This window comes from Belonocnema kinseyi, chromosome 7, assembly GCF_010883055.1.
Source record: "Belonocnema kinseyi isolate 2016_QV_RU_SX_M_011 chromosome 7, B_treatae_v1, whole genome shotgun sequence".
Classification (NCBI taxonomy): domain Eukaryota; kingdom Metazoa; phylum Arthropoda; class Insecta; order Hymenoptera; family Cynipidae; genus Belonocnema; species Belonocnema kinseyi.
The window spans coordinates 136,399,570-136,423,215 of NC_046663.1; the positions used below are offsets into that span (position 1 = coordinate 136,399,570).

At 34.8% G+C, this 23,646-nt stretch overlaps 1 protein-coding gene across 3 annotated transcripts in view; it reads right to left on the bottom strand.

Moving 5' to 3' along the window:
- LOC117177563 (rho guanine nucleotide exchange factor 2) overlaps nucleotides 1-23,646 on the bottom strand; it is a 422,353-nt gene that overhangs the window by 351,931 nt on the left and 46,776 nt on the right. For all 3 annotated transcript variants that reach the window (XM_033368379.1, XM_033368377.1, XM_033368380.1), the window contains exon 2: nucleotides 8,986-9,270. In XM_033368379.1, the coding sequence (XP_033224270.1) occupies nucleotides 8,986-9,270 (285 nt within the window). The remainder of the gene's footprint in view (nucleotides 1-8,985; nucleotides 9,271-23,646) is intronic.

The window sequence follows — 23,646 nt, forward strand, 5'->3', positions numbered from 1 at the left end:
TGAAACAGGGAGCTCTTCTTAATATTTTGACACCAAAATCATGTCGATACACCTTACCGACTGCGAGTAAAGCCACCCACGCTTTAACTTGACAGACTGTAGCTCTTTTTTGTGTGTATAACTTTTGTCTATGTTTCTTTAATAGCTTGTGCCGTTTCTAAAAAAAAAATGGAATTTTTATTTCTAATGTTTTTTACAAATAAAACAAAAATTAAACGTCTTGTCAAAAACTATTTATTAAAAAATTTGTAAATATTTTTCAGTGCACTAATTCTTGTTTCTCCATCATATTTTGTATCTTGCATAGTTTGACTGTGAGGTGGACTTTTTTATTATTTGGGCGACGAAAATTTGGATTTTCAATTTTTCGGCAAAATGCTTAAATTTTGCTCCTAAAAATAATATATTGGACACGATTGATAACAATTAAGAGTAATCAAAAGTTTAATGGGTTTACGTAGTTGCTAATTGTGTCAATTCTTTCCAATCGGATTGAATAGAGAAAATGCACTCGCCTACAATACGCCCTCTGCAGTTTTCGTTTGTAACACACATGACGCACACGGGTTTATTGGTTTGATTTAGCGGGTAAATTATTTTTAAACGTTTATTTACTTCTTTTTAAATTCATATAACTCATACTAAATAAATTAAAGATAATTCATTAAATTTTTAGTAGGAAAACTTATCCAGTCCTTTTAAGTTTGTTGCAATATAACAATTTTGAATTTATAAATTAATTTATTTTAAAATTCTTGAAAATTTCTAGTTTCAAATACTTAAAATATTCCATTTTTAATATTTCAAATAATTTGTTTTACAACACCTGATCATAAAATATTTGAATTTTAAAGTTTTGAAATTATGAATCGTATAGTATTAGATTCGTTTAGGTTTCATTAGGTTAAAAATTGAATCTAAGACGTGGGGAATTCATCGCAACAAGTCGTTTTCCTTCCATAAGCACAGACATTTTTTTTATATTCTCTCCTTTCTGAAAAATGGTGATTAATAGCCATATATTTCTGTAGCGGAGACGAAAGTGAAGTTTTTATGAAAGAAGAAAGACTAAAGGAAATTCGAGAAGTGATGATAGAGGTAATGGGGATTTATGAAGAAAAGCAGGAGAAAAGGGGAGAGTAATTTAAGAAGGAGACTAGGCGGGAAATGGCTGAAGTTAATAAAAAAATAGGAAGAAATCAGAGAAAAGTTAGAAAAGTGGATGCAGTCATTGGAGCAAAAACTAGAGAAGCAGGAAGAAGATAATAATAAAAAGGTAGAGGAGCTGCGAGGTCGGATGAAGAAACTTGAAAGCTCGAACGGGGATTCTGGTGGGGCGAGAATGGAAATAAGGAGATGGAAAGGCTGAGAAAAATAGAACAAAGAATAGAAAGGAAAGAGAGGGAAGAAAGAAAATTAAACATAGTGATAAAGGGTATAAGATTAGAGGTGAAGGAGCTGAAGGAAGGGGTGGACGAAGTACTAAACAGGATTGATGCTAAGGTAGAGATAGAGGAAATGCGAAATGTAGGAAGGGAAGAGCGAAGAAGGGAGCTGATGGTACTGGTGAAACTAAAGAAATGGGAACATAAGAGGGAGGTGGTGGCAAAGAAGAGGTTATTATATGGTTGTACAGAGAGAATAGAAGATGATTTGACATGGGTAGAAAGGAAGATGCAGTATAAATTAAGGAAAATAGCGGAAGAGGAAAGAAAAAAGGGAAAGAGAACATGGGTTAAGTATGGGAGAATACAGATAGATGGAGTATGGTGGGATTGGGATGAAGAAAGGGAACAGATAGTAAGAAATGAAGTGAAGGGAAACTAGAAGAGGAAGGAACGGGAGATAGGAAAATAAGAAATAGTAAGAAGGAAAAAAAGATGAGAAATAAATGTAGGGAATAATGGAAGATATTTTAATGGAATATAACAGGATTGGAGAGAAAGGATAGGGAGTTTATGAGAAATTTGACTCAATGGGATTTAGTCATAATGATGGAGACGTGGCTAGATGAAAAGGGATGGGAAAGAGTAAGGGGAAGGTTACCAAGAGGTTGCAAATGGCAAGTGCAAAAAGCAAAGAGGAAGAATAAAAAGGGCAGAGCAATGAGAGGATGGTGATGGGAGTAAGGAATGAATGTATAACAGGGAAAGATAAGAAAAACAGGAAAGAACAAAAAGAAGGATTAATAGTAAAAGAGGCAATGATGGGAGGAGAGATGTGGAAAGTAGGGGGGATTTATGTGAATGGTGACATGCAGGAGAAAGCAGAGGAGATTAAAGTAATGATTAAAGAAAATAAAGAACAGATTAGGCTGATAATAGGTGGGGATTTTAATGCGACAACAGGAGACAGAGGAGGAAGGGAATGGCGAGAAGAGAGAGGAAGAAAATCCAAAGATAAGGTACTAAATGGGGTGGGAAAAAAGTTGTTGAAGAGCTTGGAGGAGTTGGGATGGTATATCTTAAACGGAAATATAGAAGGGGATGAAAAAGGAGAATATACAAGCTCAAGAAGTGAAAGGGGAACGGTAATTGATTAGGTGATAGTGGATGATGAGGTCAGAGAGAAGGTTAAGAAACTAGAGGTAGGTGAATATATTGATTCGGATCACTTTCCCTTAATAGCGACATTAGATGGACAAAAAAGCAATAGAAATATGAGTAAAAGGGGGACAAATGTAAAAAGTGTACAAAAAGGGGATTGGTCAAGGGAAGAAAAATAACAGTTTAGAGAGGTCAGTAAAATCAAAAAGGGAGAGGGAAATTTGGACGAGGAGATGGAAAAAATTATAGGAGAAATAAAAATAGGACTAGAGTACACAAACAAAAATGAAGTTATTGAAGGGTGGAATAGAAGTGGATGGGATGAGGACTGCAAAGGGGAAAAAAAAGAGGTCAGAAAGGAATTAAGATAGTGGAAAAAAGAAAAAAGTAATAGGGAAGAATATAGGAAAAAAAAGAAAGAGTATACTGAGCTGTGTTATCAAAAGAAAGAGGAAGAGAATAAAAGGTTTGAGGTATAGAAAGAGACGAAGAGGAATATATCCAGGGAAGAAATAGTTAAGGTTTTAGGAATAATGATGGATGGAAAGGCATCTGGTATAGATGACAGTCCAAATGATGTATGGAAATATGGAGGGGAGGAAATAGAAATAAGAAACTAGATATAAGACTTTATGTAAATTTTTATGTAGATATAAACGGAAAGATGGAAAGGAAGTCATGTAAACAATTAGGGGACACATTATGAATAAAGAAGAAGAATAAGGGTTTAATTTTAAATTTACGAGTTTTTTTTAACTTTGTATTTGAAATGCTTAAACTAAGAAATTATAAAGTTAAAACGTGAGCAGTTTAGAAGCCTGAATTTTCAATGCTATTTTCTATGTTTGCATTTTTACTAATTCAAATCAAATCGAAACAAGATTAAAAATGTACATTTTTCATACTCAAATTTCACATGGCATAATTTAAAATTAAACAAAGTTAAAGGCTTCTGAATCCATATTGTACAGTTTCAAATGCATTGTTTATCATTTTGAGTGCTTATATTTCAACAAACTAAGAATTTAAAAAGTTGAAACAATAAAAACTTTTTTATTATAAGATGAATTTATGTGTTAATAATGCGAATAATTGAAAATTGAGACATCTTTCTGACAAAAAACTATTTTATTTCTAATATTATATTTGATTGTTTAAATTTATTCGATTAATATCAGCCTGGAATTTTTAAATAATAAAATAAAACTTTAATCGCTTTTCTAAAGTTTCACGTTTTTAAATTATTCGCTTACTTTTTTAGAAATCTTAACTGATTTTAAAACTTAGAACCATTTAAAAAATGTTCACTAAAGCACACCACTTTCATCTGGTAAGAATTATTTACAAAATGTTTATTTACTTTGTTTCATAATATATACTGTTTCAAATTTATATTATTCCAAAAAAGTAAATAACTCTTTAAATAATTCCCGCGAGACGAAGTGCTGCCATCACGTGGAAAATTCCAAGTACCCAATTGGAAATTCAAAATGCTCAATCGTTTTCAATCGTTTTAACACAATTAAGAAACACGATTCGGGACGATTGAGATATTAGTTATATTGTTTATCAATCTCAATTTATTATTTCTAGAATAGTTTTTATTTTGATCTTGTATAGTTTTAAAAAAGGAGCGTTTTTATTCTCTGAGCTTTCCTTATATCGTGCATTGTTTCGCTGAAAATTTTAATTTTCTTTCTTGTGCAAATTTTGCAAATGTTGTAACTCCGACAATTTTCTTGTTAACAAAGAAATTGAAGGTGATAAATTCGCTGACTTTCCGAGTACTACAAATAGCTGTACACATAATGTGATAATATAAAAATAAATGTTACCGAAAACTTCGAAAATTCTCTAATTTGTTTAATTTTTATCAAAAATAGCTCACTAAAACAAGCTTGTCCTGTCCTTTTATATTGCAAAAACTTGTGTCAAAGCTTAGTCTAATCCGATTACATATTCAAAATTTATCTTGCCTAGAAACCACCACTACTACTACAAAATACAGAGAGACAGACGCCTTTGTAGAAATTATTTTTTCTAACACAGGCGGTCTTTAAACGTGAAGATTCATTAAAAACCAAGTCAAATTTTACATAAAACTAATACTTTCTCTTTCGGATGAGAATGTAAAATCACTCAAAATTATATCATTGTTTATTTTACACATAAAATATAGCAGATTTTATGTTAAAAATTATATTATTTTTAATTAACACATATAAAATTAACGAACATTCGATTTGAATCATTTTAAATTTGATATTTATATAATTCAATCATTTTCAATTGCAACTCTTGAAAATTGTAGAAATTTTAAATCTTTATAATTAAAGAGTTTTTAATTTTGAAAATCTACAATTAAAAATTACGCATGTGTTTAGTTTCACGATTGGATATTATGTAATTTTGATGATTTATATTACCAATTTTTTCCTTTCTTACATTTATAATTAAAAGGTTTTGACTTCTGATCGTCTAAATCAGCAAAATTTAAGAATTTTTATACACATTTAATATTGAAGAATCTTGAATATATTTAAAGTTTCGTGACAAATAACTATAAAAATAATAAATAATCTAAATTAAACAAGTCGCCGACCAATATTAAAATTGCATTCAGACTTATTCAGATGTTTTAATATTTATTTTAAATTATAATTATTATTTATTATATTTCATAGTACTTTAAAAATCATATATGCATTTTAATCTGTTAATTACACCACTAAAATAAGGAAAATTTTATAAGCCCGCATAGTACAAGAATACAAAATTACAAAGCCAAATAACTCCGTTTGTTTCAAAACGATTATCACGTGGTTTGAAACAAAACAGCCAAGAGGACGATGCTTTTGTTTCAAGACAACTTTTTCTCTGAGTGTATAAAGGAAATAATAATTATTCATCGCTGTAACTTTTATTTTACTAAGTTTGACACTTGTGAAAATATTATGTATAAGAATTCGGAGAATATGTATTCAAAATTCAAAAATTTTTTATTTTGTATACATATACACTTATTCGAATTGAAAACGTTTTTCAATAAAAGAGAAATTATGGTTTATAATTCTTTAATCTGTTTTCATAATTTTATAGTTGATTAGTTTATTAATGGGAACTACCGACTGCTTTCGCTTTATTGATGGACTATGCTCACCTAATTGAAAGAAAGTATTTGAAAAAGTGAATCACTGATACACCGTAGCACGAATCGAATGTCGGATTTTCGACATTCGACGTACGGGCCAATCAAATCGAAAAATGCGATCCGACTAAAGCACGCATCGAAATTCGGTTTTCGATATTCGAGCGAGGGTCCAATCGAAACGAAAAATTCAAAGCGACGATATCACGCGTCGAAGTTCGGTTTTAGATATTTGAGCGATAGGACGATCGAATTGAAAAATTCCAACCGACGACAGTGCGCGTCGAATATCCTTTTTCTACATTCGAGCGACGGACCGATCGAATCGAATAAACCGATCCAAAAGTGAACGCACGTCGAATCGAAAATACTATATTCGATCTGAAAAAATGCACATGTCTAACGCCAAGAAACGTTAGGTAATTAATTCGTACATTAAAGAAGATCTAAAAAAATAAAAGGAAACAATAGTACAGAAATTGTCAACATGAGAAATAGTAGGGGTGAAATGGTATATGATGCAGACGGAATACTAAAGGCTTTCAGAGACTGTTTTAGGAGACAATTCGGAGATGAAGCCGTAGGACACCACAACTGCGTTGTTGAACACGATGAGATGGAAAACTCAATTGAAAAAGTCTGTGTCACTGAGGTTAGGGATATAATTAAGAACTTGAAAAACGGTAAGGCTGCCGGGGTAGACGGTATTAACGCTGAAATGCTTAAACACGGTGGCGCGTGCATACCACATAGACTGTGCGAATTGATAAATTTATGTTTCGAGATGGGAGACGTCCCAGACGATTGGAAAGAAAAGATTATCGTACCAATATATAAGAGAAAGGGAGATAAAAGCGAGTGCAATAATTATAGAGGGATTAGCTTATTAAGCACCGTAAGTAAAATATATTCGAAAATAATTATTCGTAGGGTAATGAAAATAACAGAAACAAAGATTTGGGAAGTCCAAAGTGGGTTTATGCCCGGAAAGGTCATGTACGGATCAAATATTTAGCTTAAGGCAAATAACAGAAAAAAGTTTGAGAGTAGGAAAAAAAGTTTTCTGTGCATTTGTTGACCTAGAAAAAGCTTTTGACAAGGTAGATAGAAGTAAACTTTGGGAAGTCCTGAAAGAGTATGGAGTCAATGGATGGATCCTGCAAGCTATAAAAACAATATATACAGGTAGCAAAGCGAGTGTAAGAGTGAATGGGAAACTGAGTGACTGTTTTGATATTATTCAAGGAGTTAGAGAAGGATGCGTTATGTCTTCATGGTTATTTATATTATTTATGGACAAGTGTTTAAGAATGGCTCGCTTCGACGAAGAGGGTGTGAATCTCCAAACAGTAAGGGTACGTGGGTTAGCGTTCGCAGATGATAAGGTTGTTATGGCAGAGTCGATCGAAGACTTACAAAGAATGTTGGATAAACTAGATGCAAGCATGAAGAGCATGAGCCTCAAAATTAACGCAAATAAAACAAAAACCATGGTGTTCGAAGGAAACAGTGAGAAAACACTATGCAATATAAATGATGAGAGAATTGAACAAGTTGATAAGTTCGTATATCTTGGTAGCTTATTTACTAGGGACGGGAAGATAGATGAGGAATTAGATAGACGAATAAATGAAGATAAGAAGGTTATTGGTAGAACAGGTCCCCTTATCAGAATTAAAAATATATCAAATAAAGCTAAAATGGCAATACATAATTCGATATTTGTACCGACTGTACTATACGGTAGCGAGACATGGTCTTATCAAGAAAAAAATAAGAGTAAAATTATCGCAATTGACATGAGATTCATGCACATAATGTGCGGGAAAACCCTGATGGACAAAGTAAGTAACGAGATCATTCTAAAAGAATGTGGTGCAGAAGAGACGATGGTGGCCACATGGGAAAGAAATCGGTTAAAATGGTTTGGACATGTTGAGAGAATGCCAAATGAACGACTAACGAAACAAGTGTATCAAGGTAAAGTAAATGGCAGCGTGCCCAGAGGTAGACCGCGGAAAGAATGGTTAGAATGTGTGAATGAGACCCTGGTTAGAAGAGACATAAGAAGTCACAGAAACACGAGAGCCTGCATGAAAAAATGCATGGACATAAAAGAAGCTAGAGAAGTATGCCAGGACAGGAAAGTGTGGCGACAAATAGTTAATAAAAAGAGTGTCAGTAAAGTGAATGACGCCCGAAACAAAGACCTTGGCTACTAATGGACCCAAGTGGGGAACCTTACATAACGATTTCGCGAGGTTCTTCGCTTGGGTTGATTGCTAGAGAGATTGATCAGCAACCTGGGTCGGAGCAATGTTGCGGAACGAACGTGTTATTTACTTAAATAGCACAAGAATTCTGGATCAATCTGAAAAATCTCTATCCCTTCCACACACTACTCCTTTCCCCTACCGAGTGAGTCACGCCTACCCCGAAAGTGAAATGGCTTAACAGTGTAATAATAATAATTTTAAAAAAAGCTTCGTGATCTAAATAAAAATCCGTATTATGGACATGGGATAATATAATCCTGAAAATAAATGAACATCGAACATTTTCAAATAATAATGTTTATGACTTGTATGCTAAATATCACAACAAAATGTATATGTTAGAATATTTTGGCACGCTCTAAATATAATAATACTATTAACTCTCGGATACGATGACATGTATAATTTATTTTTTTTAGTCTCACATTATTTGGTGCCCGTAAGTTATTGCAATGTATAATGAAAAAGATTTAACATGATAAATTTGATCAGATTTAAATGAATAGTACTTTCCAGAAACATCCCCAATTTTTTTAACAAGAGATGTAAACAAAATTTTATAAAATTCAAGATTGATAATAATTCTAATACAAGAGTTACTATCGCTGTAACAAGAATGAACTAGAATTTTTTATTCTGAACAATTAAATTTGGTACTACGAAGGATCCTAATAAGCGATCGAAACGTTTGCCACAACAAAAAACGAACATCTAACTTTATTCTTTTTAACCTGACCCTGAAGCCAATTTTAACACCAACGTACCTAGGAGAAACGGACACATAATCATCGTTATTCTCAACGCATTATAATAGAGGGTTACGAAAGACAGTGGTTACAAATTCACATTTGATTCCAATCAACTGAATATATTTCCACTTATAAGAGGCATGTATTTTAATGCATTTATCTATTATATAGAATGATAATACTTTTAGTTAACCATTAAAGCTAATAAATTATTCCATTTTTATTAAGGGATTTGTTAAATAACAATTTCTGCCGGTCACACTTACCAAGCAAAGGATAATGTTTAACGAGCCCAGGTGACTGAGGTGTAACGTTAATTATCGGCACTAGTGGAGTAGGCTGATTATGGATGTTAGAGCCAGACATCAAAGAATGTTGTTTATTTGTTTCTTCAGACATAGAAATTACTGTGTTGTCTTTGGAATAATGGGTATCCGCAACAATCGTCCCGTGTAAATTTAGATTCGCCAAAACTCCGTTTACGACAGAATTGTGACTATAATCTATTACTTCGTCTTCTTCGCTATCCTCGCCACTGTTGGGACACTCATCTAAAATCATCATTTAATTAAATGTGGACATTATATACAAAATCTTCAATTAGGATATGTATATGTAAATTTAGAGGAAGTATGCCGTATTCACCAGTTGATATTTACCCCATCCGCACACTACTTTAGGTTTTTCATTGCATTTGCATGGGTGCAAATATACAAAGAAGTATAAAGCCTATAAATCTCAGACTTATTGCAAACTCAGAACATTATGGCAAAGCTAAAAAAAGGAATTGCACAGTAAAAATTAAAATATTCAAAATCTGAAATTATGAAACTTTCGAAAATTGTAATTTTTAAATAAATTTACACTACTATATCTATGTCTACGGTATAAATTACTGCCAGGCATTAGAAATGCACCATATCCACACCATTTTCAAATTAGTATCTTTCGACACAGGTTTTAGTACGAGTGCCAACCTTTATTTTTTGTAGAAAATATATTTTGCGCACGATATGCAGGCATTGAGAGGAATATTTTTCTCAAACTGCTCTCAAAAACCACCTTTCGGTATCTGTAAATGGTGCACGGAAGAGACTTTTCCATGCAGGTTTTATAAAAAGTAATGTTACAATGACCTCGCTTGAAGCACGCAAACGTAGCTGTTATAAGACAGTATACTTCAATATACGAGACTAAATGGGCGTTTTATCGACTGAATCTTCACAAGAGCAGTGAACAAATCGCCCATGTGGCCTAGAATATCAAACACTGTTATTGTTTACACAACATGCGAAACTCTTGTATGCCAACCGTTCACAAGACATAGAAAATTTCCGATTCCGTTACTGTGCGCAAAGGCCATGAGCAAAATTCACAACATCGTTGATCAACATGTTTTTTAAATTTTTTGACCTTTAATGCATGAGGAGTTAAATATAAGTATAGATGTGTTACACATGGCCACAAGTATCAAAATGTATTTAGTTAAGACGGCGTTGCATGCTTTGATGAACTAGAGAAAAACATTTAAAATAAAAACATGTTTGTAACAAGTTAGCCTTTCTTTTATTGTCAGGAAAGGTAAAAAGTTTTGAAGGTAATGTTTCATTGCGGGACATTTTTTAATGGTTCCAAAATCTTACTTATTTCATAGTAATTTTTGAAGAAAAATCGTATTCGATATTTAAAGCCACACTGGCGATTTGGTCACTGTTTGTTTGAGGGCATCGCATGATCCCGTGACGGAACCGAAGGGGTGTCTTCCCTCACCTGCGCCTCGCCTCGAGATCATTCAACGCCTTCACACTCGCAATGACCAAATCGCCAGTATGTGGCCTCGAATTTTAATTATGGCCTTTGCACCCAGTGCAAAAGTAGCTGTTTTCATGCCTGTAAAGGGTGGAAACTTGAGGGTTTCGCATATATGTGTAAATAAAAATCTTTGTATGACTGCTTTATTGCACGGTTTTAGAATTGGCCATTTCCCGCACCCTGTCCATATCTCGAAAACTAAACATTCCGTGCATATGTTACAAATAGTACATTGTGCATTGAGGGCGTGAAGAAGGCTATTTGGACGAGCATTTACGCCCTTCATACAAAATATACTTTTGTCCTAACCTCCTTGAAAACAAGCATGTGAAGCAGAGAAAGGATGTCTTGTGTTCTAGAAAATTTTAAATTATAAGTGAGAGTAAGAAATAGCGTACTACGCAAAAGGAAGACTGTGGGGTTCAACGATGCAATTTTTTAAATGATAAATATAATGTTGAAGTGATAACTTTCTACCCCACTGACTGACTCATTCAATCTCTCTCTATCTCCCATTCTCTCCAACTCCTACCCCCCTCGCACGTTCTCACCGACTATCCCTCCCTCTTTCTCTTGCTCTCTTTCTCTCCATACTTCGCTCTCAAACTTACACTGAGACTATGACAATATTAGCAGTATATTTCGAAGTAAAAGTTCTTTTAGGACGGGAGTGAATTAAAAAAAAACGAGCGACCGAGCTACCGAACGACCTCAACACCGACAGGGTCTGGAACGATAAATCTCTCCTTGGACGCACACAAAGTAGCAACCAATCATGCGCGATCTGTCGCGCTACTGCGGAGCGGGCTGGCTACGTACCGTTCACATATCGGACCGCCGCTCGAGACGCCAGTTTTCGACGTTGCGAATTTGGTTCGAGTGCCGAACCGACAGGTAAACGGTACATAGCCAGCTCGCACTGCAGCAACGCGACAGATCACACGCGATTGGTTGGCGGTCTGTATGTGTGCACGGACAGATCGTGCGTGAGCCATTTCCAGCATACTGCACACGTATATTCTTGTGAGAACACCTTAAACTGTAGCCCCCCCCCCCCCATCACCAAGTAAGTGTGTGTAAAGGAATAGGGAAGAAGGTGAAAGAAATATGTGAACCTTAATCACAGGGAAACTCATCTTCCATTATTAAATGCATTTATCTTAATTTATACACATTTACTACTTTACTTCTATTTTAATGAACAATAATAGGCCGATTTACTTTAACCGCACCTCAATGCATACTCTAGTTTATAGATTGAGTTTTAATAATAAAAATAATACAAAACAAGGAAGAAAGAAAAGAAGGCCGCCTACAAATACGGTTCCTCTCCTTTTTTCTATCCTTTTTCATTATTTTGATATTTTTAAGTACAGTGAACCATGAATTTAGGATCGATTTTTGGGCTGGCGCGGTGAGGAGTCAACCCAGATTCAGACTGAAGCCGGATGTAAACACATTTGCTAGGTCAAAACTGCATGAGCACTGCACACCCCCGCAGCTTCACACACACACACACACACACACACGTGCGCGCGCGCGGAGAAGAATTGTCCGTGGAACGAATTTGGAAAATTGTTCGAATTTCAGTGCACAGTCCATATTTGTAGAGAATTTCATTGCGCATCTTTTTTTGTATGGCAACCCGATTCGAAGGTTGTTTCGTTTTTTAATTATTTAAGCAAAACGAAATTGCGCGCAAAAAAACAATACCGATTTAAAGCAAAAATTAATTGCAATAAATAGTGATAATAGGCTATGTGAAAGGACCCCAGTTTTCTAACCTTACCCTGACGAAGGCTCACGTGTATACTTGTAATGAATTCTTACGATGTGTCCAGAAAAATCTAAAATCATTTAAAGTCACATGATTTCACTTAAAGTCATGTGATTTCTCCTAAAGTAATTAAATTCTTCAGAAATGTCTGAAGTAATTTGAAGTCACTTTAACTAACTTAAATTCACTTGAATACACAACAATTCCCTTGCAATTCCTTGAAATATTCTAAAGACACTTGCTATAGAGTGAAGAAAAAAACTGCAAATCAAAAACAGACTAGGAATAAACAATTTTTATCTTGGGTCCCCTATAACCTTTGTAAGATTTCAAATAGATGGGTCAGTGTCCTAAGGTTCCGCGGAGCAAAATAAGTTTAAAAAATTCATCATTCTTCGAGTTGTTAAGCAAATAGCTAATATCAATTTTTCTTTGTAAAGTACATAATATGTCCAGTTTTCGAAAACCTTGTAAGATTTAAATATTTTCAGTTTTTTCAGAACGAAACCTTACTTTATTGAACCTTCAATAGCTAAAACAATTTTTTTTAATTTTGGAAACTATCTAAAAATTTCTTTTTTAGCATACATGGGCAATCGTCAAAAATCTTAAAATTTTCGTCAGAATGATTTTGACAAACAATAAAATAGCGACACTAGACCTATACAGCGTGTCCTAGACTCAAGTGTCCGGGCTCATATGGCTGTGTAAAAATAAAAAATAAAATTAATCGAAAATTCCTCTTCCAAAATCAGTTGAAGTTTTAGTTTTTGAGTAGTAAAAGATGTAAGTTGGACCAATCAGGAGCGCGGTATAAACAGTCGTGTGTGCACGAGTGGGAACCCAACGTAGTGTAATTCAAAAAATCGATAAAAATAGACTTAAATAACACTTACTTAACATTGTTACTGTATTAGAAATAAATGTTTCTAAAAATAAAATGTTGAAGTTCGTTAAACAAAATTCCATTCTTATAGATTTATTCTATTTTTTGTGAAATTTGTTAAAATTACACGAAACAAAAATCTAGTAAGAGTATATTTTTATACATTTCAGAAAGAGAAACAATTTTTGACTATGTGCTGCGATTAATATTTTATGTTGGTGTCGAGAAAAATGAGACTTTTAATCTTTAACAATGAAAACTTTTTTTCCCTAAAAAATGCGCAGTGCAACCATTGTCATTCTTGGCTTAAAATAACCGAGTGGCAACAAAATACGCACAAAATGAAAAACTGTATTTATTCCTTTTGGGTTCAAAATTAACCATATATTTTTTTTAATTTTGCATACTTCTTGGGATGTCTTTAATATATATTAAAGACCTCTCAAAAAGTGGAATAGACGATGAATAACGCTTCTTATTATAAACGATTTATTTTTCCTTCCACGTAGTTCATTTTTCAACCCAAAAGGAACAAAAAAATAGGAAATGCAAGTTGAGATTCGAACTTGCTTTTTTTATACCCTTGAGGAGTATAATGTTATATCTTTGATCAAATTTATGAAAATACCGCGCTTCCTATCCTGCTTTTAGCAGTGTATTGCTATATACTCTGCTCTGCGAGAGAATGATCGACAGGAACCACGAATTTTCGCTCAGTTCGCGCAAACTGCCATAAGGGCGTGCCTTAGAGATTTTCAATCCTTGGAACCCCTGCTGCGAAGGGCCTGGGTTTCAAGTGTTTGACCTCTCTTTTTTCCAGAAGTTCATCATTCTTAGATTTATGGCCGTAGGAAAAACTTGGAATGCCGATCACTCTCTCACTAAACAGAATATAGATGTAAAATATCAAATAATGTAAATAAATTATACAAAAAAAGTTAATAGATACATATATCTATATAATGACACAAAATGTATTATAATTAAAAATTATAATATCGAGGGTAGAAAATGGGTGAAGGGGCGGCATGAAAATATTTGCACACAGGCGACCGAATGTCCAAGAACGATCCTGGTAGTAGACGATTTAGACAAAGTAACTTCTAAATTATATGGTTCAGCTATTAAATGGTTAGAGTCTTACCTCAGCAATAGATGGGAATGGATCAGGAATAGTAAGTGTGACTTATCCAAATGGGTATAGGTTAAGAGGGGGGCTCCTCAAGGGTCTTTTTTCACTGCTACTTTATTAAATATTTACACTTCAGATCTAGATGGCGAGTTGCAATTCTGCAAATATCATACATATGCAGATGACATTAAATTCAACCTATCAGAATCGCCGCCAGATCTGCAATAGCCTTCGTGGCACACTGAGCTGTAGTGAATGGGCGCATGCTAAATCCAATGAAAACCGACGCAAGTGTCATTGGGCTCTGCCTCCCCCTCTCTGAAAGTACTGAAAATCATACCCCCCTCTTAGGGTCAGCAATGTATCGATTGCCTTCCGTGATATAGTTAAAGATTTAGAAATTTTAATGAATCAAACTCTGTTCTGGAAGGAACATGTAATGACCATCTCTAGAAACACATTTAGAATTTTACAGCATCTACATAGAAAGAAAGATTCTTTAAGCCAAAATCCAGTTTACTTGATTGTACTTAATATTGTTTAAATGCAGAAAACTCTTATCTTCGGGTACTTCAGATTTTTAAAAAAGTAATTTTAAAAGAAAGACTGACTTTTTTCCATAAGAATTTTGTTCGGTATTATGGGAATCCCCGTATTTATGCATGTAATAGGAATACATTTATTCGAGCAAAACATCCGTCGCCCGTTTTAACAGGCCGGTCAGCTCAGCTGGTGCACCGACAGCTGCTGGTAAAAAATTATTCGTTTGAGAAGTGGTGCACAATACTCTGATGTTGACCATGCTTCAAATAGTTTATTATATTGCCAATTGATGTTTATTTTTCATGAGTAATTAGTAAATATGTTTATCCATCAAATATCTCCAGAAAATACATGTGTAAATTCATCAAATATTCATTATAATCAGGAAGCAGTCACAAATTACATAACATTAAAGTGTGTTTAGGAGGGGGGGGGGGGGGGGCTAATTTCTGTTGCTGTTACGGTGACCAGATACAGGAAAACCTGGGAAAACGCGTTATGGGCGAAATGGGAGTAAAAAAAGGTGAAAAAAATGTTACGTAATTAGTAAAAGTTTCATAAAAAATATGTTTGTTCCCTAATTTGTTTATAACTACATGAAAATTTTTTCGATGCACCTATAAGAACTGAACTTAATTTTTTTTAAGTTTCGGCACCAATCAAAAGTAGTTTTAAATTTAACGGATTTGAATAAATCAGCACCGGCCGGTGCAGTGGCTGGACTGATCGGTCTGTTAAAGTGAGCAAGGGAGGGTTTCGCTCATATATATCTATGTTCCTATAACCTCATAATTTGTAATTTGTTCAAAAGTTCCTAGGGCTAAGTAGCCCTCTAAATAACATAAATTATATTGTATAGAGGTACTTAATGCTGAAGTTCTTAGACGAGGGCTGGTAACACAAAATAAAAATAAATATAAAGGAAAGGAGTAGTGGGTAGTAAACTACGAAATCAAAGAAACCAAACAAATATAAAAATAATAGCTTAGTTGAAAAATGTACAAAATAAATCAAAATTTACAGCTACGGTTGTTCAGTATCATATGTTCATGCGTATCTGCAAAGCTAGCTTAAGCGAAAAATAATAACTTAGAAAGCATTGAAGCACAGTAACTTAGTAACTTGACAATTTGCATAATAGTGAAACAGCAAAAGGAGTCAAAGTAACCGGCCGTAAATGTATAGTATGTTAAAAAAAGCTAAGACCACATTGGAGCAGTGATTTAATTCCTATTTAATAATGAATAATTTAAACTATTTAATAATTTTCTTTCTTTAAGATAGAAACGGATAAGAAGAATTTATCCCTAATTATCCCTCGTATATCTACATTCCACCTAAATATTTTTGTATCATTTGATTATTCAGCCTTACTTTATTCTATCTCTTCTGTATCCAGCTATATCTGTTTCCATCTATATCTTTTTCAATTCGCTTGATTCTGACTTATCAATCCCTACCTATTATTCGTCTATCCCCCTCTATCTTTTTCTATTTCTATTTCAATCCATATTTACGCCTATCTCATCCAATTCCCTTTTCCCATGACTGCGTATCCCTCGCATATCCCAGTCTATATTTTTCGACCTACTTTCCTATCAATGGGGATCCTTTTCAATCTCCTTTTTTCTATATCAGTTTCCAGTGGTTGAAAATAATGTAAAAAATGATCTATTACATTAAAATCAATTTTTTAACAAAAGTATGCATAAAATCTGCGTGAATATAAGGTATTATTGCGATTAGTTGTTTAAATAATTAATCATTTTTGAAACTTTGTTAAGTCTTATAGTAGTCATCGCGCGACTGTTGGTTCTCGCGCTTGTCGCTCGATACAATATTTATCTCGCGTTTCGCGCTCGATAATGTATTTAACACGCGCTCGATCGCTTTGCATAGACTTTTTAAAACTAAAGGTGAAAGCATCGACAACAGTAATTTGATGACTATGAATTCTTTTTTTTAGAGCTCCTTCGGCTTTAACGAACTCATTCTCATCACGTATCTCGTGCTTCGCACACTCTAGTTTATCCCTGAAATTTTATATCATTCCCATAAATATATATTATTATAATTCATATCTCACATTCTTATTGAATGTTTATGAAAATTGTTCATATAATAAATAACTCTTGTAAATTTGTAAAATATCGCGTGGAAGATTTATTGGAAAGACATAATATGTTGATTACGTAAACAAATTGAGTCTATACGCTGAAAAATAGCTAAACTCTGAATTCGTTTATGTAAATTGTTAAAATAATTATTAATTATTTAGAATTTGCTAAACATCACAGAAAAGTTTTAATCGAAAACACATTCTCAGTACACTGCATAAACAAATTGGGCATCTTCGTTGAAAAATAGCCAAACTCTGAATTTGTTGATGAAAATTGTTTATGACAATTTTTTAAATAATCAGAAATTCTGGTATATTCATAAAGTATCATAGTAAAGAGTCATGGGAAAGTAATTCTTAGTTGTTTCCAAGGTGAATCACTAAAGCTTTTCGCAAACCATGACTAACAAGGGGCGTTAGATTGGTGTCAGTCACGGTGTGCCCACTCCCATGTATTTAGAGGGGGTACTTATATATTGTGGTAAAATGCAACATTAGCGCCACCTAGGGGACGTAGCAAGAACTATTGTCTACAGTAACGACCCCCCCTGCCCCTCTCACCTTAATTTGTAGGTTATGCTGACTTCGCTTTTTGAAATAAATACATGAATAACAATAACCAATAAAACAAACCAAAAATTGAACAAAATAAAATCTATCATCGATCAAATGCAATCAAATGCTTAAGTCTGTTGCAATCAATCTATTATAGAACAATTCCAACAGACTTTAACATTTGATTGTTCGTTCTATCATATAACGATTCCAACAGATTTTAACATTTGATTGCATTTCATCGATGATCGATTTGATTTGGTTCCATTTTTAGTTGGAGTTATCGTTGAAAATCCATTGTGAATCCAAGTTCATTACGCAAAAAAATATAATAAAAAAATAAATATAATAATTAAAAAATAAGTAAAATAAGCACGCTTTAAAATAGTTGGATAAGATATACGAAAGCAGTTAAAACCTTTAACACATTTCCCTATTTATTATTTATGAAATTAATAACAAACATAAGGTAGTGAATATACATTTATAAACAAAAAGTAAATTCTGGTTGCAAAAAATTTATCATTTTACCAAACGAAAGATTTGTATATTCACTCCAGGCGTATTAACGTTTTTGTGAGCTATAGATTTACATTTGTAACAGACAATGTTTATATAACCTCATACGATTTTGAAATACAAAGGAACGCATTAGATGGGGATTTTTTTGTATATGAGGGGTAGTTTTTCTTATATGCAAGTACTTAAACTTCCTAAAAGCTTTGAATACATATTCAAACGTTTCGCTAGTTAATTTTAAAAGATATTAAAAATGAAAAAATTTACTTCGCCCGAAAAATATTTGAGGAGGGGGGCGACTTTTAAGACGTTGCGAGGTTAGAAAGAATTTTTTTATTTAATGTTTCCATAAATGAAAGTTCATCAACACTCTTTGAAAGTAAGTAAATAAGTAAAAAATTGATGAAAGCAAAAAAAACTATAAATATTTTTTACAGCTTTATACGAACAAGGGGTGTTTTCTACCCCTAAATATGATTTTTCGCCAAAATTCTTTATAGAAAAATCTACTGACTCAAAGCCCCCTGCTCGCTGGCAAAGTTACAAAAAAATCAGTTCATTAAATTGATGTAAATTGTCTCAAATTTTTAAGGGCTGTTAATAAGAGTTCTTTATAGTCTGAAGAAAAATATTTCACAGATCTCTGTAGCGATTCACACTGCGATAGAGCGAATCACTGCACTTAAAGCTTTTGACTTATTTAAAGCCTGTACCAATTTTTTTCTACGTTCATGGCCAAGTATAGTTACATGTGAGTGTATCTTAACTAAATTTCGCACAAAACTAAACCACAGTTAAAGATGAAAAAAGGCACATTCCCATTGCGCGCTGGGCGCGCGGCTCGCCAGTTTGAGCGCGCATAAGGCACGCACCTGCTGGAAAACTTTCAGATCTAACTGAAAAATTCCGTTTTTAACAGTATTTTTAACGATTAAACGAAAATCATTCATCCAATCACAATTTATCACATCCCCAACCTTACCTTCTTTGATCGCTTTTTCTACTTGTTCGTTGTACTTTTCCTTTCCCCTTTGCTTTTTTATTTTTAACATCCTCTCATGTTCTATTTTTCTCCTATTGTACTCCCCCTTCTCAATTTCTCCATCTTCCTGCTCTTTCCTTATTTATCAAATCCCAAACCTTAACTTCTTTGATCGCTTTTTCTACTTGTTCCTTGTACTTTTCCTTTCCCCTTTGCTTTTTCCTTTCTAACATTCTCTAATGTTCTATTTTTCTCCTACTGTACTCCCCCTTCTCTATTTCACCTATCCTCCATTTTCTTACACTCTTTCATTACCTCTTTACTCTCCTTGCATTCCTCATCCCACCGTCCTCTCTTTTCCCCTTCTCTTTCTTTTTGTGCACCTACCTTATTCCTTACCTTCTCAATCGACCTTTTCCATCTTTATATAAACTAGTCTACTCCTTCCCTCCCTCCTCTTCTATAAACCTAATCTTATCCTTTTCCATTTTTTCTTTTAAATCTTTCAGTTTATCTATCGCCTAATCCCATTTTCTTGTTCCTTTCTCCGACTGCCTCGCTTTTGGCCAACACTATTCAGCGTAGCTATTACCGGGAAGTGGTCGGACCCAATCTCATTACCCACTTTCATACATCTTATTATATTCCTCATTCTTTCTTCCGCAAGGATATAGTCCATTACTGTCTCTCCCATCTCTACAAATGCGATCTCTCCTTCCCCATCTACATTCATATTGCCATTACATATAAGTCATGCTGTTTCTCCTATTATGTCTAGTAACCTCCTCATCTCCCTGTGTATCTCCCTATGTCTGGAAATCCTTACATAGGCCATCTTTTCTCCATCCCAAGTCCCTCCCCCCTGTTCGTCAGTTCAGGCTTAATGAACCGTTTTCTTCTCCTTTCCTTCGATGTCAGAACTTCTTCTTTTCTCTTTGTTCTTCCCTTCAACAACTTCTTTTTGCCCATAACTTCAAATCTCTCTTCCCCACATTCCAATGTCACAAGAAACATGCCTCCCCCTTCCTTCATTCTTCCTACTCTCTTTACCCCTTCTATCCTAATTTTTTTCTATATCTTTCATCAGCTTCTTAACCTCTTCCTATCCCACAGCGCTCACTTATAACTCTCTCTCCCTCTCCCCCCCCTCTCTCTCCCTCGCCCCCTCTCTCTCTTCTATTATATTCATCTCCCTTTTCCCATTTACCTCATATTCTCTCTGCTGATTTTATATGCTTTCCAATTTTTCCCAGACTTTCTCTTTTTCGCCTTTCAAAATTCTTCCCACTCATCCCATTTCTTTCGTATTTTGTGTACCTCCTCCTATAGAGTCTCCCCCTTGCCTCTTCATAACTTCCAGCATCCCACGTGTCTCATCTCTAAAACCTGTGAATATTACTTGAATCTTTGACAGAAGGTTCCCCTCCCCCTTCTCTCTTGCCGGGGTTGTTCTTTTCATCATCTTCTTTGAGTTTTTACCTCCCTTTAAGTCTTCGTTTCCTTCCTCCCTTTTCCTTTTTTCCTCTCCACTAAAAATTCCCTCGCTGCTTGTCGCACTCACCCGTTTTCGCCAGTCGTCAAGCAATCGGATCGAACAGCTCTGTTGATCTTTTCCAAGTTCGTAGGTCTACCTCTCCTGTTACCCCTCCCTAGGCATCCTGCTATTGCCGCAATTCCCTCACTCCTAACCGGCGTCTTATAATATCTTTGCTTGTGCCACTCGTCATCATTACTTTCGCAGCTTGTCTCGATACCCGCCTTATCCCCACTCATTTTAACTTCCCGTAAGACCCCACTCGACCCGTTATTCTCGTTTTCGCCGTTCATCTGCCGCCCTCTGCCTGGGCTTCGTGTTACAGACATGCTACTCAGCCTTTCAGTTCGACTTTTTCACCCCATTTACTATTTCAACCACACCCTTCCCTCTCACTCAAACAAGCACAACTATCTTCCTCGCTAGGGTGGCTCAAAAACGCTTTTTTTTGTTTAGAGGGCAACGATCCCCCCAATTTCATTCCAAATCCGAAAAAAATTCCCTATATTGTATTTTTTATTTTTCGATTTTAACAGGTGCCGGTTTTAAGTTGAAGGTTCCCATGTGAAATACATGGGGAAAAATCACTTCTTTGAGTATGTGCAGGTGTTAATATACATATATGTATATACAGGGTGATTTTTTTAACTTGAAACTTTCAAATATCTCAAAAAATAGGCACTATGTGAAAAAATGTTATAAACCCAAATTTAATTACTCTGAGAAGTACATACACTGATGTTAAAATCGGTTCCCCCACACCACTCCCTGAGGGTGGGGGCAAGTTCGAAATCTTAAATGGAAACCCCTTTTTCTTATTGCATATTCAGATTCATTGGATAAAAATGCGTATGATTTATCAAAAACAATTTTCTCGTTTGGCGATAGATGGCGCTGTAATCGACGAAATTTAATTTTTCTTTATTTTAACGTTACTGATAATGCACGCTTACGATTCTGCAATACTCTAAATTAGGCTTAAAACAAACTACTACTTTTAGCGTAACCCAGAAACAACGACGTGGACGTAGCAGTTTTCCGTTCCCTTCGGGGTGCTTGATTAACGTGAGTCCCCTTGCCTCTCACGATTCAGGGTGCTTGATTAGCGTGAGTCCCCTCGCCTCTCACGATTCGTGGTACTCAGGGAATCACCTTTTAATTAAAGTAAATGCTCAAAATGATGACCATCCGCTTCAATGCACTTATTAATCCGTAATTCAAATGAATTTACAAAACAGAGAAGTGTATTTTCTTGAATTTCAGCAGATGCACTTGTAATTCGGTCAATCATATTCTCACGTGTTGTTGGTTTTTCTTTGTATACTTTGTGTTTCAGATAGCCCCACAAAAAGAAATATGGTGAAGTACGATCTGGCGATCTTGCAGGCGAATTTATTGGACCGCCTCTACCAATCCACCGACCATTGAAATCACGATCAAGAACTTCTCGTGTTACCACTGAATAGTGTGCAGGACAACCATCATGTAGAAACCACATGTTCTGCCGTATTTCTAAGCTCAAGTCTTCAAGCAATATTGGCAGTTCATTTTCCAAAATGTCTTGATATTTTAGACCATTTAGGCTGCCTTCGATAATGTAGGGACCTATTAGTTTGTAGCCAATTATTCCACACCATACATTAACAGTCCATGGACGCTGGTGTTCGACTTCACGATGCCACTGCAGATTTTCAACACTCCAGTAGTGCATGTTGTGTCGATTAACTATTCCATGGTTCGTAAAAGACGACTTGTCAAAAAATAATACATAAAGAAAAAAGTTTGGATTTTGTTGTATTGGTTCACGTGCCCACTGACAAAAATCTACCCGATTTCGGAAATCAACGCCATGAAGTTCTTGATGTAAAAAGACATGAAACGGATGACATTTATTAAGTTTCAAAATTTTCCAAACACTGCTCTGAGACATTCCACTGCAGGTAATAGAGCAATTTAATTATTTTCTCCAGTGGCTGTTGTTGTACGGCTCATTTTTTAAGGTTGAACACTTCCATCGGTAGTAAATTTTGTAATAGTACAATAAAATGAAGCACGTGACAAAATTCTATTTGGAAAAAGCTGAGCGTAGAGATCGACAGCATTATAAAGATTGCTCCAAGCTTCTCCATACACCAGAAGTATTGCAGAATCGTAAGCGTGCATTCTCAGTAACAGTAAAATAAAGAAAAATTGAATTTCGTCGATTACAGTGCCATCTATCGCGAAACGAGAAAAATGTTTTAGACAAATCATACGGATTTTTATCATATAAGCAAAATTTTTAATGTCTTTTAATCATATTTCCATAATTATGCACTAATGCTTTCTTATGGCGAAACGCAAATAAAAATTTGCAAACGTAAGTTTTTCACAGTTTTTTAGTCGCACATGACAGTTTTCAAATTTCAGGGCCAGACCACAATGAGAGTCGTAAACGTCAACGTTAGAACTTATATGCGTATTTGACACCATACACACGTTGTTGACAACTATCCGAACAGTTTCGCTGTAGCCCATTTTTCGTTTTCTCTCTGCAACCGTTGCTGACAATGTGCTTATGACGCCAAATGCGCATACACGTTCGACCTTCGATTCTTACGACTTCAAAAGTCAACGTTCCCTTGCCCCGTTCACCCGATCTCGACAGCAGCGCACGTACAATTGGTCTGCGAACTAAATAGAATCATAATAATACGCGGCCGTGTATTTCCCAATACATCGACCGCCCCTGATTGCCTCGAAGGCTTAATATGAAGTAAATTGAACGGACAAATAAGATTTAAAATTACGAAAAAAGAGGAAGTACTAGAGGACGTCGGGCGTTGCCAGGTAGGTCCCCTTACTTTCTGTGCTTTCGTTTTTTATTGTAACTTGTCATAGTTCAACGACGTATACGGCAATGTTAGGCACACGCAGTTAGAGGTTGTTAGTTCCTGACCTCGGCCAAAGTAAGGTCTCGTTTTTAAAACTGTACCAGGTGTATACATATGAAACCGGTATTTTTTCAAGAAAAAAACACATTTATTTCAAGAGAATGATAACAAATATTTTATTCAAAGTATGCGCCC